General features: G+C 40.6%; 1 protein-coding gene across 1 annotated transcript; it reads right to left on the minus strand.

The window, feature by feature from the left end:
• Positions 1–5,205: 5,205 nt before the first annotated feature.
• lrrn2 (leucine rich repeat neuronal 2) lies at positions 5,206–14,328 on the minus strand. Its single transcript, XM_030420108.1, has 2 exons — positions 13,966–14,328; positions 5,206–8,619 (listed from the first exon to the last, which is right to left on the minus strand). The coding sequence occupies exon 2, from the start codon at positions 8,258–8,260 to the stop codon at positions 5,891–5,893; it is 2,370 nt and encodes a 789-aa protein (XP_030275968.1). The 5' UTR covers positions 8,261–8,619; positions 13,966–14,328; the 3' UTR covers positions 5,206–5,890.
• Positions 14,329–19,627: the final 5,299 nt, after the last annotated feature.

Here is a 19,627-nt window from a genome sequence, read left to right on the forward strand (position 1 = left end):
TTTTGAGATTTAGTGTAAGTTGTTTATGTCAAGGGGTGTAAGGAATCATCTCAATATTTCATGTGTGTGGAAGACATCCAACACAACAACAAAAATGATGAAGATTGGACCCTTTTATGTTAAATCACAGCCACTGCATTGCCTTATCAGTAATGAATTCTATATATTTTGCGGTAACATTTGCATTTACAAGCAGTATATGAATAGTCCATGACACATTATAACATGCCATGATGAACTTTAGAAGATATAAGGACATTTTTAAGTATTATTTTCTCTTCTCCTGGCATTCGTAACTGGTGTTTAAGCCAGTGTTAATGCAACTGTATATCATAGTTAGAATAATATATAATCATATATATCTTTACTAGTTAAAAATATATCATGTGTTGGCTTACAGTATTAGATGTTTAAAATGTGTTATAAGTGTTTCCTAACTCATGACCTGTATACTGATTACAGCAGGATTAAAACTGTAGGTGCATTTTAAACTACTGAAAATATATGATTTTGTTTGATTACAATGGTATACACCAGTTTTGAAGGCTTTATAGGAGCATTAACAATTTGTATTGAAGACATTATTAATGTAATTTTGCTATTGGCAGTGGATGAGACTAGGGATAGGGAAGGCCAGTATTTGACCAACGATCACACTGATTACAGCCCTTTTATATAGATTGTTTTCTTTAAAGATATACTTCAATGATTAAAGAGGCTGCTTTCAGTATTTTAAACTTTTCCATGCACACAGTAATGAAACTGTAGCTATTATCGTGGCACATTTAAGGTGTAAAACCAGAGGACACGGAATTCAACCTTCAGTTTCTGAAACAATATTTTTAAAACAGCTCTGATGGAGCTCAGGATTTAGCAGGAGGGCAGCTGCTTTACTCCATACTATTGTATTGCAAGAACCTGAACTCCATGTGGGCAGATTTGTTGAAGAACAATTAACATTTAATAACATTAGATCCTGACTGGCGTGACTTTCAGCATGTCGGGATATTTGAATAATCAATGTTAATGTTAATTTATCAAAATGCTGCTGTGCCTTGTGTGTAAGTTCGCACATGGGTCTCTCTTGATGGAGAAATGCACATATAATTTCTGCTGCTGGGGGATCACTGCAGGTGCTGTCATTGATTTTTACCTCATCAAAGACATATTTGTTGAGCCACTCTATTCCCATCTGCTCTCAGTCAGAATGTGTTTCATATCCAGGCCTGTCTGATCTGCAGATTACCCTGTGGATATGACTGAGATCTGCCCATCACTGTATATAAATAATAGCCTAATGCAGTGCATTTAGGGAACTTAGCCTTCTTACGCCTACATTACCCATGCCCCTGGCTTTTATCTTTTAAAACTGCATCATAGTGTGTTTGAAACTATTTGTTTATACACTGCTTATAAATGTTAAATTGGGTGTTACCTTAAACATAAAGGATACAAAGTGACATTACAGTCACAGTTGCTTCTTTTTAGGGCTGCCATTTTGTTTCAAACAAAAAAAGCTGACATTCCAAGAGAGTGTGATGTCCCTGGTGTTGGAATCCATCAGCAGTTTCGAGGCTTTATTTCAGACTTTCAATCACATTGTGCAAGTAAGCGAGACAAAAGAGCAGCTCTATCAGCCTGTCTTAATTAATGTGCCAGATGCACGACCCTCAAATCAATGGAGGCAGGCTAATAACAGTTGAGTGACACGGCCTCACTGCTAATTTAACACACAAGCATACAGTATTGTCTGTTCTGTATACACCGATATAAGTTATAGTACTATTGCTTGATATCATTATCTTATTTCCACTGTGTGATTGGTTCTAAACTTTTTGTGTGTTTATTAATGTCCTGTCTAAACCAGTACTAATCACTGCTGTCATTTGTTAATGCAGAATAGAAGTATATTTTTGTAAATGACTGTACAATCTTATCTGTGAAGAGAATTGGTATCGAACTAACAAAGCGTTTTCCCTTTGCGTCACTCTGTACAGTATATTCAACATGCTTATTACTGTGGACATTTCACACTGAAAAAAAAAAAAATTTTTGTCTTCATGTTTTTAAAAGTCACAAAAACATTTTCATAGCACAAGCACCAAGTATCGTTTCGGACACCTACGCCAGCACCTAATGATGATGTCAGTGTTAATGTATCTTATACTGCTAATGGGAATAATAGAAATTGCCATTATTGTTGACGCTGTTTGTGAAAAGGAATATATTTGGAAGTTGTTTTTTCAGATGTTTTTCTTTCGATTTTTCACTGATGTTGCAGATTTTAAAGGTTCCCTGCGGAGTTTTCTTTTACCTCTAGTAGCGCTATGGAACAGGTTTTCTATCAGAGGGCGTTGTTTGTCTCGTGCACAGGCGTGACACAATAGACATTCCTGCCAATGGTTTCACACTACTCCACTGGTGAACAGGTGGCAACAATTCACCAAGATATGCAGCAATGTGCCAACAAAGGTAGGGTTAAGGAAGGATAAACAGTATAAACAACACAAGATTTGAAACATTTTGAAAATAGTCATTGAAGGTGTTCACTTTGTTCCGAAGACGGAAATATATTATCCATTTTTCAGACCTAAAGTAAACACAGTGCGTCTTTCACTGAATGTATTTAAAGGAAATCCCACAGGGCGCCTTTAACTGCTGAAAAGGGTTATTTTATATTTGAGTAAGTCGTTGAACCCTTAAGCTGCTCTCAGAAAAAACACAGCTGCAGCTAAAATATATCAATAACACAGTGAGTAGAGGATTGTTGCATTGGATGTACTAGCAGTATGACTTGAAGTTTTTGCATCTGGTACTCTTTTACATGACTTGCTAACTATTTATTTTACACTTGCTACTAGTGATAGTAAAGAATGACATGTTGTTAGTTGAGAAATAACAACATAAAATCTAAATATGGTATACATATAGATCATTGTATGTATATACAGTATTGTGTTGCCTTATTGCAAAAAAAAAAAAAAAATGTATTATGTTTTGTGTGAATAAATACAAAGTCTAACTGAGAGGGTTTGTTTTTACTGCATGTTCCTTTTTTTTTTTTTTAAATCTCCCTTTTTCATTAATTAACCCAACCTGTGACCTAATCTCACAGTATGTAAATGTTGCCTTTTGGGGTCTCGATCGAACAAAAGACAGAAGACACAAAGGATCATGGGAGTTGTTGTCTTCGTTGTTATAAAACCAACATTGCTGATGAAAATCTGTCATTTGACTCAGGTGTAAATGTTTACAGAATTAACCAATTTTTTGATGTTCTAATAAGGTCACTTTTAGTCACTTTCAAAAACGTACTCTCTCCCAGAAGTCAATGTAACAGGCAACCAAATAAAAGTATGGATTTCTCTGGGTTTGAACATTGTTGGAAACATTTGGGATAATATTAGTACACAGAAACGTTACATGTATCCTCATGGTATATTGAAGTTTAAGTTTCAGGGAGGAAATCAGGATTTCTGTTTTTAAAAGATGACACATGAAAATATGGGGCAGCTTTAAAAAAACAGCTTCATCACATTGTGCGTGTCTGTGTGCGAGTGCATGTGGGGTGTATGTTTAGGTTGGGCTTTGGAGATTGATGTATGTGTGGTTTGGTTGTAATTTCAAGATATGTCAATAAAAATAATAATCAAAAGAGGAATAATAGTTTCATCTTCCTCAGTGATAAACATAGTGTACTTACACTGAATGTAAAAAGAGCTTTTGTTTTTTTCACAGAGCCTCTATATATAGAAGCAGCAATACCACGTAAAATATAAAAAGTACCTCAATTCAAGTAAAGGTTCAGCATTTAAGCAGCCACAAGTATGGAATATTTTTGTAATTAAAAAATCCTGTATTTATAGATTATTTTAGATTGTGTATGTATTATCATTATTTTGTTAAAAAAAACAAAAGAACTTGTAACTTCAAATCAAATAGAGTTAATGAAGTACATATTTTCCTCTAAAATGTGACTGAAGTAAAACGTAGCGTAAAATGGAAATGGTCCAAGTACAAGTGTTTATTTATTCAACTTCAGTACTTAAGTGAACATTCTTTACTGTTACCTCGGATCACTTAGAATAACATTCAGTTGCTCAGCTGTTAGACTATGTACAGGATCCTGTTAATCAGTTGAACAAACTGGTAATAAGATGAGACCTGTACCTACCGTTGTACCTAGTATCATCAGTCTTAGACAAATCAGGTGGCTTTTAGAACAAGATTCATAGTGCGACAGCTTAGACAGTGTTTGTCAAACCCCCAAAATAACTGTGGACTTTAAACTGTGTTACTTTGGAAGCTTATCCCTTGATTTGACTGACTCAGTCTGCTGAAACCTCATATTACCTGTGGCTGATTTCAGGAGGTAATTTTAACACAAAACGAGGGCTGTGGATTTATTCCCCCATTCTCCGGGAACAGTGACTAGTACCTTGAATAACAAGTGGGGATATTTGTATTGTAATGAGACATTCTTGAAAAATGTGAGCCTATCCTTTAACCCTCTGCTCAGTTCCAGGTCCTATCCAGCAGGGGACACACTGGGTCCTGTGTTTACTGAGTGGGTGTCAGATGTCCTGAGCTATTATCATACTTATGCCTGCTGCGGAGCAACTGCTACTGCATACAGAGAAGCAGAGAGTTGTAGCTGCAGCTGAATCCCTTATATATTGATTTTATGTAGGCAATTTGGGTTACGGTTGATCATCTGTCATGCTATGTTTTAAGGAACAGTTCACCCCAAAATTAAAATTCTGTAATAATCTACTCACTCATCGCCCATGCTGGTGGGAAGTCGGGTGAGGTTTTGTAGTCCACAATAATGTCTGGACTACAAATGGAAATGGGAATAATGTCTTTTCAAATTAATTTGAGATCTCTGGGCTTCCGTAGACTGGAATTACACCTGATCATTTCATGTTCTTTTTTTTACATTTTAAAACCAGCTCCCGTTTCCTTCAGTTGTTTTGGAGAAAGCTGGTTTGATGTGAAGCTCCATAGATGATGTGTGGACAACAAAACCTCACCCAACTTTCTATGAGCATAAGGATGTGTATTTAATTACTGAATTCCTCATTTTGGGTGAACTGTTCCTTTAGATAAATGTTAGCTGATTTTTCCCTCTATTACCATTTTGTTGTCTTTATCAGCTTAACTTAATATTGTGGTAAGAAGGCAGAAATAAACAATACAATTGTGTAAATTATAAAGATTTTATTGTGTAATAGCTCAAAATAGAATTTAACACAACCACTTTTAGATCACTTTTATACTGAAGGAGGATGTTAGGCAGGGGATCTGGATGAGTATACTGTATATGTACAGCAAGATGGACAACCCAGTCCAAGGTACTGAAAGCTAAGCAAAAATCTTGTTTACATCAATGCAGGAGTTCCATTCAGTATCAGTCTGAAGCTTCATCTGCTTGGACAAAATATGGTTCAGTCTGTGAAACACGTAGAGAGGAAACATGACGAATAACCTGGAGGTCTGAGCTGCTGTCCACTGGAAGCATCAGCCCCTGGATTAAATTAGGTTTTCTTTAGTTTCAGTCCAGTGGGCGTCGGCAGCTCAGACTCTTTCTCCTGTGTTCAGTCTTTGTGCTGCAGGAGTTTCTGATTGTCCAGTTGTGTTTCCCTGGTTAGGGTTTAGGCATTCTGTACAATACATCTTAACACAGAAACAATGTCAATATATACTTTATACGGTATATAAAATAAATACAAATCTCTTTCTTCACCTCCGCTCTGATCTCTGACTCATCTCTCCTCGCTGTAATTCACAAAGTGGATATTTGACATTTGTATGTATAAGTGTGTGTGTGTGTGTGTGTGTGTGTGTCACTGTTTCTCATCTGGGTTTAATGTGCTCAAACATAATTATCTCAGCAGTCCTGATGTAACAGCAGTTTCTCGTTCAGCTTTGGCTGGTGTTCGTTGCTCCCATCTGTCTTGTGACTGACGATCAGAGCCTTGGGGCTTTTGACTTCTTGCAGGATGGTACTGTGGTACTTTCCTGCCCCCTCACTGGGCTCACTGTCCCAGCCCTGACCTGCCAGCAGCAGCAAGATGAGTGCGAGGAGCAGTAGTGTGACTGCTGTGGAGGTGAGCTCTGGACTTAGCTGCAGGCTGGGCTGAGGCTCTGGGACATCCTTTGTCCTGAATGAAACACATTCAGTCTTTTTGCTCTCTCTTGATCTCCTACTGGCGCGCTTGGCGCCCTCACTGATCCCTAAATGGAGACACACTCGGTAAAATGTCTCTGCCTGCAGGTGGGTCAGGTTGAAGCTTTGTGTGCCCGCCAGGATACGTGTGGTGTATGTAGGCGTGTGTGCATTTGAGTATATGGCTTGCCAGGATAGACGTGTTGATGGGAGGTTACGCCCGCTCTGCCAGGACAGGATGGCATAGTGTTGTCCGACTTCTCTCACCTCCAACCTGGCATCCGCTCTGAATAGTGGGTTTCTCTTCATGTAAGCAGCCATCCCTTTCTTTCTCTTCTTTTCTCTGCCATGAACACCCACAGCAACACTGCGCGTATCAGCTCCCAGTGCATTCTCAGCTACACAGGTGTACAATCCTGCCTCAATGGGGGTGACCTTATTTATCTCCAGAGTTCCCTCAGGCAGCAGCCTGTAGTGTTTGGAGGGATTACAGGGAGTATCATCTGGAGCATGGCTGGTAGAGATGCTGGAGGCGGATGTGTGGTTGAATCCCTCAGAGGTTGACAGGCAGGGAGCGGGAACTGGTAAACTTTTGGATGCATGGCTCGGTGCAGGACCAAGTCTCAGTCCAGAGGGAGTCACCCAGTACAGTTCAGGCTGTGGATCTGCAAGGGCTCGGCAGTGTAAGATCAGTTTTCCTCCTTCTCTTACCCCGACGTATGAGGGGAGGGAGCTGGTAGGGATCATGGGGAGGCATGAGGCTGACATCTCCCTGGAGGACACCTCTCTCACCCTGCGGGCTCTCAGCTCTGGTGGCTCAGAGCACAGTGTGGCCTGGGGTTGGATGAAACGCACCATCCGGTGCGTTCGCGTGTCTGTTTGTGTGTCTTCTATGTGAGGGTGAGAGGCCTCCTCTGCAGCCCAGTGAAACAGGCAGTCACATCGTAGCGGATTGGAGTGTAGGCTCACCTCCTGAAGTCTCGGCAGGGAGAGCATGATGTGCTGGTGCAGAGCGCTCAGAGAGTTGGAGTTTAGCATTAGACTCTCCAGCCTGCTCAGCTGGAGGAAAGCCTGCGGATGAATGTAGGACAGTCGCGGGTTGTTGGTGATCTCAAGTTTTGTGAGCTCTGGAAGGTTCTCCAGGGCGGCTTTCTCAATGGACACCAGCTCCTCCATGTTGTTCAGGCCAAGTTCCTTCAGGTGGATCATGTCTTGGAAGTCTCCTGTCTCGATCAGTTTGATGCGGTTCTTGTTGAGGTCGAGGAACTTCAGACCTGGCACTCTCCTAAGGGCCTGAGTGGGCACCTTTGTTAACAGGTTATCATAGAAGGACAGGCTCTCCAAGCCTTCCAACCCTTCCAGGGCTTTTTCAGCCAAGCATCTCAAACCCATACCACCAAGCACAAGACTGCGGAGGGATTTCAAGGCCAGGAAGCCCCGCTCAGGCAGGACCTCCACAGGGTTTCCCCCGAGCATGAGCACTTCCAAGTGAGGCAAAGCCCTGAACCACCGAGGGTCAACAGTGGTGAGTCTGTTGTTGTTGATATGTAGACGCAGTAGGGAGTCCAGACCGGTGAAGGCTCCAGGTGCTATTAAGTGTAAGTTGTTGTGGCTGAGAAAGAGTTCCTGCAAAGCTGGCAGCGAGGAGAACGAGGCATCAGGGAGGCGACTGAGATGGTTTTCCTCCAGGTGTAGAGACAGCAGAGTTGGCAGGGTGGAGCTCTGAGTTATTGTCCTGACACGACTGAAGCGATTCTGGGAAAGGTCAAGGTCAGTGAGGTTGGGGAGTCCATGCAGCACCGCAGTGTCGACCTCAGACAGAAGGTTACTCTGCAGGCGAAGCGTGTGTGTGTCCGTGGGTATGGGCAACGGGAGCTTGGTCAACAGCAGGTCGTTGCAGTCCACAGTGGGAGCTTCATGGTAGACAGAATCTGGGGAGAACCACGGCTTGATCTGACACACGCACCGCGATGGGCAGGCGACGTGCCACGGTAGGGCATGAGGTAGCGAGCCCACCACGCCGGGCACACATACACCGACAAACACACACAGGAGACACTGTGTCTGTAGAAACACCAAAATCGGCCTCATAATCCTCACAGGTCACAGGAGTGGATTCAGACGAGGTGAGGAGAAGTTTATGAGGATGTGAGATTAATCATCTGGACCAGAAATTTAGGCCTGGTATTAACCGTTTCAAGGTGTGTGTGCAAACAATTAAATGTAGGCCAGATTTTTCAGTGACATCTTTCATAAAAGTGATTATATACAGTGGCTGCAGACACAAATGAAAAAAACTAAATGTGTTCACTTTATAGTAAGTGTTTTTATGTGTGACTGATTGCAGTGGTAGATCAGAGGGCGCACAATGGCTGTAGCTCGATGACGGGATTCTCAGCTCATATCCTGGACACAGGTGGAGGGCTCATGGCTCGCAGCGTGGCGGCTCACTGTTTTTATCAGAAAAACAAGAAGAGAAAGGAAGAGATTCAGTAAGAAACTAAAAAGACAAAACAGTCAAATTAGCTGTTTGATATGGTCTAATAAAACTAAATGTATCACTTAAATACGAACACATTTTGAAGCATTGTGCATGAGTTCCCATTCTAAACCAAATCTGTGTGAATTCCGAAGCAATAGATGTCTTAGCAAGCGGGGTTTTTCAAGGATGTTTTTTGCTGACTGAAAGCAGCCAAGCAGAGCGGTAACAGAGAGAAAATGGATGAGCCCAGAGAGAGCGTTTACAGGGGAGTCTCTTCTTTACCTTGACTGTAGTGGCATATTTTTGATCAGACCGAGTAATTCACGATTATTGTAACAACTGAAAGACCGAAAGAGGGTGAATAAGTATGCCGGAGCGATCAAATCGTGTAGCACTTCCAGTATATTTCATGCCAGTGCTTCTCATTCAGTTTTGAAAAAAACACTAAACAAATATCAACCTGTTCTTGACAGAAGATTTGAATTAATAAAGTTCACTGAACAAAGCCTGAGAGTACAGGTCTAAGCACGTGTTAGTTAAAGGTGCAGTATGTACGTTTTGGTCACCTGTCAAATTCATCCTCAAAACCATGGTTACCGCTTATTGCTGCTAACTGTAGCCGACGTTAGCCAGCTAGCTTAATTAGTTCAGAGCATCGGGGAAGTGTGGATTTTTGCACCGCTAGCACAGGATCACTGGACCTGGACGGGCCAGGGTTTTTAGGAGCCTTCACTGAAAATGTTTGTCTGCTTTGGTCGAAAAGTACATAGAGTACCAAAGTAATGGGCTGAAACATGACATTGGGCTCCAACGAGCTGCCAAAAAGGCAGGTGGTGCGACATTTTGAATTCCGCATTGTCATTTGACAAACAGTTTTTTTTAATAATGTGAATTTGGCAGCTTTAAGTTTCCACAGTTTCATTAAAAACAGCCATCTTTAATATTAAGAATATGCCGCGCTTAGAAAACTGCAGAAATGTTAAAATTGGCCATCAATCGTCATCAAGAATTCCTTTATTTCAAGAACAAATAATTGTGCTTTCATTAGACACAGACAGGGTTTAACTTTGAGACGAGACCAGGATCAGGACTGTTGCTAAAAGGGTTCGACAACATAAACTCCTTTGTTTCGAAGTTGTGGAAAAAAAGGCGGAGTCCTTGACAACTGGTTGCATTACATTATTATATTATAACATTGTTATACATTATGGCTGTTCATAAGTAATCATTTCAGTTTACTTGCAGTTGAACCACAATTGGCTGAGTGATGTTTTACCGGTCTTTCTGTCCTTAATGTCCTCAATATGATTCTTTTTGTCACCCTGATATGAAAAGCCAAATTCCGTGGGACACACAAGAGTTGTTTTATGTGATATTGGTATTACACACATGCCGAGAAGCCATGCAAGGCTTACTGCGTAGTTGCCATGGAAACAAATATCCCAGCCTCACTCCCTCTCAGTGTTTTGAGATTTACTTAAGAATTTGTTTTGGTCCAATCTGGGCATCAGTTGATAAGAACACAGACGGAACAACACTGACTGACTGGAGTGAGGACAGTACATGATGTCCATATTTCTGAAGCTGCAAAAGACTTCACTTCCTCTTCAATCAATTGTAATCTGTAAATCAAAGTTCTGTGTAATAACAATTAATGTTTTTATTAGGTGAACTGGTAACTATTTCCTTCCTGACAGCTGGTGCGATAAAACTCTACATCTGCCACTGAGGTCTGCATTCTACATGACTAACAGGAAGTACAGGCTGTTAGTGGATGAGGACAAAGTGTGGAGAGAGGCTTGCCAAGTTTTCTCCACAAACAGGAAGGAAAACGAATTGACGGATTCAATTTAGCATAGTTATAGTGATGAGGATAAAAGCTATTAGCAGTCAAACACCATGTAGTTTAATTGCGTGAGCAGCGCAAAGTGAGCGTATGTGTGTTTGCATGACTTTCTGTGTACTCTGGGAGCTGTAACAGTAAAAACATGGGAGCAGTTCTTACCCCGCGGGGCTCTTCTTACTCCTCTATCAGCCATTCACTTTCATCTCCACTCTCTCATCTTTTCACATGCAACCTGCTCAATAATGGATTCATCATTTAATTTTGATGTCCCCCATTTTTGTCACTCGCTCTCAAAAGCTCACAGTGTTTTTTGGCAGTTTCAGGAGAGCAGGACTATGTGCTGATATTCAGAAGGCCTGCGCTGCCTTGTAAATTAACCTATTCAAAAAAAAAAAAGCAGTGTAACATAGATCTGTATGACTCAGCGGCTTTCGTAACTTTTTGTCCTCCCAGCTCTCCATAATCTCCTTGTCCTGTGGAGAAATAGTGAATATTTCTGCCCTCAGTGGCCATTATTACTCCCCTGACTCATCTGACTCAGATTTCTTTGAAAGTATGTATGACTGCACGGTAGCTCACATTTTATCCGCAGCAGTTCCCCCGGCCATACCAGGATGAGTAATAATGGCAAAAAACTGCACTGACCTTAATCCAAAATCTGACCTGATCCTCCAGTCAACATCTGAGACAGAAGGAATGTGTTTTGAGTGATATGTATTTACTTAATAGTGTCTGAATATAACTAATCACATTTCAAAGAAAGAAGCAGATCCATGTCAGCGAGACAAGAGTTAATGTTTCAGGTAATCTCACAGTAAATACATTGCATTTCCCCTCTTAGTAGCTGACAAGACTCTTTCTTAAAGTGCTGAGAGTCAAATCAGTCAATCAGTCATGCACTAACATGAATATGAAGCCCATCTTATCCCAATAGTCCATCCATTTTGTAAAGACTCATAAAACAGTATACACAAAAGATTTAGCATCACACTCTTAAATTGTTTTTGGACTGACTCTTAAAAATGATCAAAACCGATGCAGCAGAAGCAGTTATATCATCGTTTTCATTTCACATCTTTTCTACCTTGACAAAACCTGGCACTTCCTTACATTACTCACAATACAGCTCCACTTCCAACACTTCAGTTTGAGATTTAAATATGTTATGCCAGTGGCTCAAGTAGCCTCAAGCAGACATGACCTATACCCATCTCTGGTAAACTTACTTCTTTTTAACTTCCTCTAACTTCTACTTGAGTTTCCTAGATCAAAAACTAAAACAAAAAATTAAAGCTTGTAGTCTTCATCTCCAACCGATGCACTCATGTGACATCATTTGAGGCAATTTATCAGTCTTAACACAGTTGTGAAAGGACCATCTTTCCATTTTTCCATCTTTAAAATATTATCATAAATATACTTAAAAAGTGAAAGTGATATTAAAGTACACTTGAAGAAAGTGTACTATTACTCCCGTTACTATGGGAATAATCAACTTTCTATCAGTATTAATTACCTTTATAAATATTGCAGTTTACCTTAAAAGTACTCTCGTGTACAATTTACAATACACTTACAAAAAGGACACTTTCAATTTTGCATTGCAGTATACATTATAGAAGTGAATTTAAATTAAACAGAAGAAACATACACTAACTAAGAATACTTTCCTTAAGTACACTGAATGACTACCTTAAGTATTTGCAATTCAGTAAAATTGTTATACTTATTATTAATTTACAATACACTTACAAAAACTACACTGAAATACGTGTTGCAGAAATAGCACATTTATTTTTAGCACATTGAAATTGAACTTAGTAAGATCTGTTTTAAAGTAGTCTTTTTTTTAAATATGTGTTAAATACACCGATGAAAGTCTACTTGTAAAACCGTTGGGTACTTGCTAATATAATAAATTTCCGTTTATTTTATTCATTTATTTATTTTTTTAGCTAAGCAGCCAGACTGAAGCCCTTATAAAGTTGTGTATTTTTGCATATTTTGGACTTCTTGTTTAATGTAACAGTCTCCTAAACCTTTATTTTCTCAACATGCCATGCTTCTCAGGCTACTACACAGTTTTCTGAAATATTTGAATTTCATATCCAACTCTACCCACCAGATGCATTGAAAATCTCCAGATCAATACTTAATCTACCCACTTTTCCTTTTTTCTTTCTACCCACTTTTCCTTTCCTTTACCAATTCTTGACACTATTCTGTCGCATGTAAAAAATGGATCTACTTCTCTCCCACACACCCACGCAGACAATACATATGCATATTTGCCAAACTTACTGCCCCTATATGTATCCTTGATGTGTCGGAGCAGGAGGGAGATTAAAAAATGGTATTAGTTTGATCACCTTTGTTATACTTTCCTAACAGTCTGTAATTTGTGTGAGTGCGTCACAAACTCCCGCCTGTCTGGTACTGTCATGACTAGAGGAAGGTAACAGACACTTAACGTTACATACTGCTATAAAAGAAGAAAACTAGCCAGAACTGAAACCCCTCGCTCACTATCACACACTTTTGTTTACTAGAGGGAAATATGTCAGCGTTTGGCCTTTTTAGCTTTTACCTTCAATCCTATTTTTGGAGAGAAAATTTGACATTTTATGCTAAACTAAAGAACTCTTTTGCTTTCCAGAAGCTCTTCTTGCAAAACAGCTCATGCCATGCAATTCTAGACTTAATCTAGACAATTAGGTGTGGGGCAGCTGATGAGAGAGTGGTCTCTAGCCTCCTATGGGCAACTACCAAGAAGTTAATGATTCGAAAGTTTTTCAGAACCCCTGCGGAGGTGAAACAGCAATTCAAAGTGTTAATTTCAGCAGCAGTCACATTAATGCTTCTGCAGAAGTTCAAGACAAACATGCCTCTCTGTGTCAGCATTTGACTCTGCTGTTTCCAAATCCAACAGAAAATGAGAGAGAGAGAGAGCCAGAGGAAAGCTTTTAAGTCTTACAATGGAATGATGGATAGGGGGAGAGATTTGGTATGGAGCAGCGGATACATGCGTGCATTAAAACGGTCCATTGCATAAGATTTGTTTGTGCTGTGCAGCTACGACACAGAGAGACACTGCAACAGGGCGGAATAGAGAGAGGGAGGATTTAGAGAGCATGGAGCGAGGGATGTTTGACAGAGATAGAGGTGCTGGATGCAGATACTAATAATAAACATGTATTAAAAAAAGCAAAACAGACGCATTGCAATGCGGCTAAATACGTTCCAGCATGCCCACACAGACACAAATGTACACAAACTTATGATTTATATACCCCCCTCTGCTGCCAGAGACCCCCCTTGCCTCTCTATTTCTAACACACCTGCTTCCAGCACCTTTGAATCAATACAGTCAGAGAAAGACACTGTGTGCACGAGTGGCTGCATGTCTGCGTGAGCGCTGTATTGTCCTGTTTGCTTTAAAAAAATGCAACATATCTCAGGTTTCCTTACCGCAACCGAAGCACCAGCTACATCTCTCCCTGTCGACTCTTCTCGTCTTCATGTGCTGTCAGTCTTTCTTTGCAGATGCTTCACGTGTCTGGATGTTTTTTTTTTTCTGTTTTGTTTTGTTTTTCTCTTCCTCTTCTCCCTCTCAGTTGTACGTTCGTGGATCTCTTAAGATTCCTGAAATATCACTTCCCTAGCTCTCTCCCCTCTCTGTCACTGGAGCTGAAGAGCAAATTGGCACAGGCTGGATCGCTCTCTCTCTCTCTCTCTCTCTCGCTCTCTCTCTGTCTTTCTCTCCCTCCAGCTAAAATGGAGATGAGGTGTGTTCTGCAGCAGAGCTTCTGTCCCTCTCCTCCTCTCTTTCTATTGCCTGCCTCGCTCTCTCTCCCCCCTTTCTCCTTTCTGTGTCACAAGCCAAAGGAAAGTCACTTGCGTTAGTTACAGTGTGTTACTTTTTTCTGCATGAGAAGTTTTCTGTGGCTCCTGGTGGCAATTTTTTTTGTTTGCTGCCATCATCTGCAGATTAATGGCTTGCTCATAGTGCCGGGTCGTGGAGAGCCGGTTGCAAAGCAGCAGGAGAGATGCATTTACAATGATAAAAGTGATTCTTTCTGTATTTCAGCGTCTTTATTGCTTTATCCATACACTGCTGATGTAACTTTCGTCAGCGCTAAAGCTGTGTCCCATCTCCTCATGAAAACAGACTTGTTGAGCCATTTCATTTCTGTTTCAGCAGTCTTGAAATCCTCACAATTGTACAGCACACACTACAGAGCATTAATTCCAGATTTCAGTTTTCCACTGGGTGAGCTCAAATCATTTTGTGAGCTTTGACAACTTCTGATTTCACTAAGGTTTTAATGAGCCCTATTCTAATATTGCTCTGAGCTCAATCAGGCTCGCACACACCTTGTGTCTTTAAGCCTGTATCAAAAAAACTAATGAGATACAGAAAACAGTCAACAGTCAAAACTGCAAAATTAAAATAAATGAAATCCTGTTACGAGACTAGCAAGCAACCATAGACAACAAAGTTGAAAACAATACACAAAAGAGGCATTTAGTTAAGATTCTGGTTCTGAAATCACTCTTTTTATTGTGTATTCACTTTCTTCAATTCACGCAGCGTTTTCTGCCTCCGTAGGTTTTATATTCTCTCCTAACAGCTCCTGTATAATACCAAATTGACAGGTGGTGGCTACTGGCAGTAATTTATGTATGAAAGAACAGTAATTTAGTCCAGTGCAGTATGTAGTCAGACGCTGAGAGGCTTACTGCACAATGCATATATTTTCAATAAAATCACCATAGCTCTGTAAGGAATAATATATGCCATTACTTTGACTGTATATTGAAATTGACACAGGCAATGTACTGGGATGTATGTATAGCTCTATTATGTGGATTGCTCAAGGCTGCAGCTCTACAGCAGTAACATGATAAATAGCAGGCATGCAGCACTGTAAGTATCATCCCATGGGATGTAACGTGGAAGCAAAAGACACTACACTTCATAAAAATGGTATATGGCAGGTGGAGACTGAAGTGGCACAATTTGTGTGCATAAGCCCTCCAATTGAAGATATAATGTGTGACATTTCTTATTTAAAACCCATAGAAATCCTCATTTTATTGGTCGTCTGTTGCTGTAACTTCCAGGCGAGAGTCAGAGTGTGAGGAAGGAGGCCAGCGAACGAGACAAAACATCTATAAACATGGAATCAAGTAGGTATTTTCATGAGCTCTAGTTGATGTTTTTGGCCACACATGTGAGTGCTGCACAAATAACGTAACTTGAAAGCAGATTGTCATTGTCCTTTGTTGCTACCTGTGTGCCAGTTACGGACGCAGAATCAGGACTTGCTTCTCTTTTGGTTGTTCATCAAATGTAACATCTAAAGATACTGTTATAAATATTTTTGTATTAACATTGGATCAAATGGCTACATGAAAAATAACTGCCAGAGAAATATCACTCAACTCTGGAGTTTCTCACGGCATCCTTCAGATCAATGCTTTGGTTCTCGCATCAACAACAAACAAGAAAAAGCACCTCTTAACTGACTTATCTGACTGTTTTCAATTGTATTAAGTATTTTAAGCCAAAGAATATTTGTGGTGTGACTGTTTTGGTTCAGACTTAATGCTCTCATCAGCACTTTTTCCTGTCACTGCAGGAAGTCCAGTGAAAAACTTTTAAAAACTCTGTGTTACCCTCCCAACACCAAACAACAGGCGATAAGCAACAAGTTACCATCTAGCTCCTGAACATAGTTGAGCATTTAGCCGCTAAAGAACCGCTTATTTTCATCAGGTGGTCAAAAATGTTTGCTTGGATGTTAAAGGGGCAATTTGTAAAATATGGGCATTATTTTAATTTAAAACCTTCAAAAAAATTATCTTATATTCTCAAAAGAGTGAAGAAACAACAGCGTTAAGGTTGTGTCATGAATGTCTGTGTATACACCAGAGATGTCTACCCAAATTAGCATGCTAACCAGCTAGCCCAGGCTCGGACACTTTGTAGTACAAGAGCAGAACGTACTATTGCCCTTGTAATTTTAGCTAGGAAACAGTGTTCTCAGTTTTTATACATGGACAACATGAATGCGTAAAATCTCAGTCTTACAGCTTCTTTCCATACTGAACACAAAAATACAACCACACATAGTCTGAATTCGAGTCTCTCTCTTTTTCAAAACAAAGTTGAGCTCATTGTAAAACACGCTTCATTGGTATGTGAGAAAAACTCACCAACACAGTGTTGGTTTGTCCTTCCACAGTCACTAGCTGCACATCTCTCCTGCTCCTGCTGCATCTTCTTGTTCCTGGGGTCATAGTCCTGGCCAGAGCTGCTGTAAATCACCTCTGTACCATATCCCAGATAGTTTTCCAACCGTCGGCTGTCAGTCTTGGAGGATATGTGAGGTTCCAGTTTGGTGTCCAGCTGTTTTTTATCCAAGTCTGGCTCAACGGCTAACTGAGCCATGAGCTAATTAGCTAACCGTTGCTATCTACTGCACAGGATAGCGACCAAAGTGGAGCAGCTGTTGGTTATGGTAGTGACATGCTGCCCCATATTTTTCTTTTGGAGCTAACTTAGAATTGTTTCCATACTTTACAAATGACAACTTCAACCATTTCAACTAAATGTTATGTTCACAGCTTGTTTTTTCTGCCCCGAAGCTGAGAAAAAATCAGCTGATGTAGGTTTAGATTGACTTCTGTCGCCCTCTTACTGTTACTACATTAAGTCTTGTGTGTGTCAAAATTAACCGCATTTCCTAAACTTTACAAATCAAAGCAATTTTTCTAGCCCTGCACAACACTACTCCGAAACTTGTACACAAAGCAGTAAAATGACTGTTCTATCCTGATTCATGCAACATGTTCTATTAGTAGAGACAGAACGGTATGATCAGAGGACACAGGGTTCTGCTACTTAATATGTATTTGGCCATTAGTGGATTCTGAGATTGCATATGCCAAATCACATCTATGGATTGTCAGATATTAAAACAAATGTCTGTGTGGATATTCTCCATGACATCCAGAGTTGTTACTCATTCTTACAGCTGCCAGAAACTTGCATGAGTGCATGTATTTTTTATTTTAGCACTAAGAGAGCTTATTAAACGTAGTGCTGTGAAGAGGCAAGAGAGGTGTATGGAAACACAGCCTCTGATCAGTGATGAAAAATACACCAGCGCTGATGTTGAATCATGCAGACTTTGTGCAGTTCCTCTGCAGTGTGATGACAACAGCTACGAGTCATGTACATAAACTGAGTGTTGCATTTGAGATGTGTAACTACAATAAAGTCGTCTTTCTCTATGATTTTGATCACCCACTTTCCCACCCAGCAGCACATGGTGGGATTTCAGGGCACAGTATAGTTTGTAATGGTGATGTTTTCACTCCTGTGAACATTTGAGGTGACTCTTTTTCATTGTATAAGATTCACCTTTTTTCTTTTATGATCACTGACCTTTTGCTAATGGGAAGAGAAAAAAGATGACAGACTCGTGCAGCTCCTTACATGTCCTCATCGTTTTCCTTTTCATTGTAGTTCACATCCACAGGAAGTAGTGCCAGAGAGGATATGTGTGTATTTGAGTGGGTGCATGTGTGGTGACTGAAAATCAGGCAGAATGGTTGTGAAATAAAGACAAAGAAGATAGAGAGGAGCTACTGCAGAAAATAGTGTGAGATGAATGAGCAAAAAAACTGAGAAAGGAAAGAGAAGAGAAGTGGGCTGACTTGGAAATATGAGACATTTTTGCAGCTTCATTAATGTATATTAATTGTGTGTGTGTGTGTGTGTATGTATACATCTCTGTGTGTGCATGTGTGTGCGTGTCTGACTTGGCCCTCTAATGGCTTTCCCCTTCATTTGCTTGATTCATTCAGGAGCCAACACACAAAAGCACACACACCCACATGCCCTGCTGACTGAAAGGCAGCGAGGATAAGTGGTAGCTCGCTGAAAGGAAGGGAGAGAGAGGAGGTCGCCATAGCAACACTGGGGGGTTGTCGCTTTTATTGGAGAAAGAAAATCAGCTCTGCCTATCCTCTTATCTCTCCACACTCTCGCTCAATTCTTTCTCTGTCTCACCTTTTTTCTTTTCCTCGGCGTGTTAATTTCATCTTCCGTGAGCTGACATCAGCTGCCCGAGACGAGAAAATTCAAGTCACGTCTGGTGTTTAATTCTTCCCTTCATCTCTTGCATAGTGCCGTAGTCTTGTAGTTCATAGTTTATAGTTCTTCTGGATGAACTAAATACTTGGGAGTGTAAATCTGCCCCAGGAAATACCTGTGTGTCTCATCAAGGATAAGAATTATGAGAATTCAAGTAAATCATCACTGCTGCAATGATGATACACAGTCAAACGCTATGTGACAAATTGTGTGTGTTTTCAGCTGTCAGTGAGCCAAGGTCCCAAATCAAATCCTCTGCTATTATTAATAAATTGGCTCTTTGTTTCCAGCACATCTGAACAGAAGCAACCATCTCTGTCAAGTTTAGGAATGTGGCTTATGTATCACATGCACACAGAGTTGTGTGTGCAGAAATCTGCCAAGCAATGCACACACTAGCACGTGATGTCATGCTGAAAATGTGGCATGATTTTACCATGTCATAGCATGTCGCAGCATTTGAATTCTGTTCACAGGTGAACTGTTCTCCAGCTGGACCTGGGAACACTCAAGGACTCAAGGACAACCCTCCCACATCACAGCTGAACGTGTATGTGAGCGGGTGCACATGGAAACGTGGCCGGGAGAAAATGATTGAGAATTTGCTGCCATGGTGACAAGCCCAGCAGTATCTCATAGCAACGGGTTGTTGAGAAGCCTGCCTTATGCAGGAGGGAGGAGGAGGGTGGTGGTGGGGAAGAGGGGGGGCCAAGGGACAGAGATAGATGGAGGGAAGTGAGCAGTGAGTGCTACTCGTTTCTCGTACAATATTTTCACAGAGATCATACTGCATGTATAATCTAATGGTTTATGACATTCTTCCGGACTGAAACTTAAAAATAAAAAACATTAGTTATTCCTTATACACAGTCTGCACTCTTATAAGTTAGCAGGATCAAAAGAAATCACACCGTCCCTGCTTATGGTACAACTTAATCACACCTGCTCCCTTGCTGTGAGAAAATA

Source organism: Sparus aurata, chromosome 6, assembly GCF_900880675.1.
Source record: "Sparus aurata chromosome 6, fSpaAur1.1, whole genome shotgun sequence".
In the NCBI taxonomy this organism is placed as follows: Eukaryota; Metazoa; Chordata; class Actinopteri; order Spariformes; family Sparidae; genus Sparus; species Sparus aurata.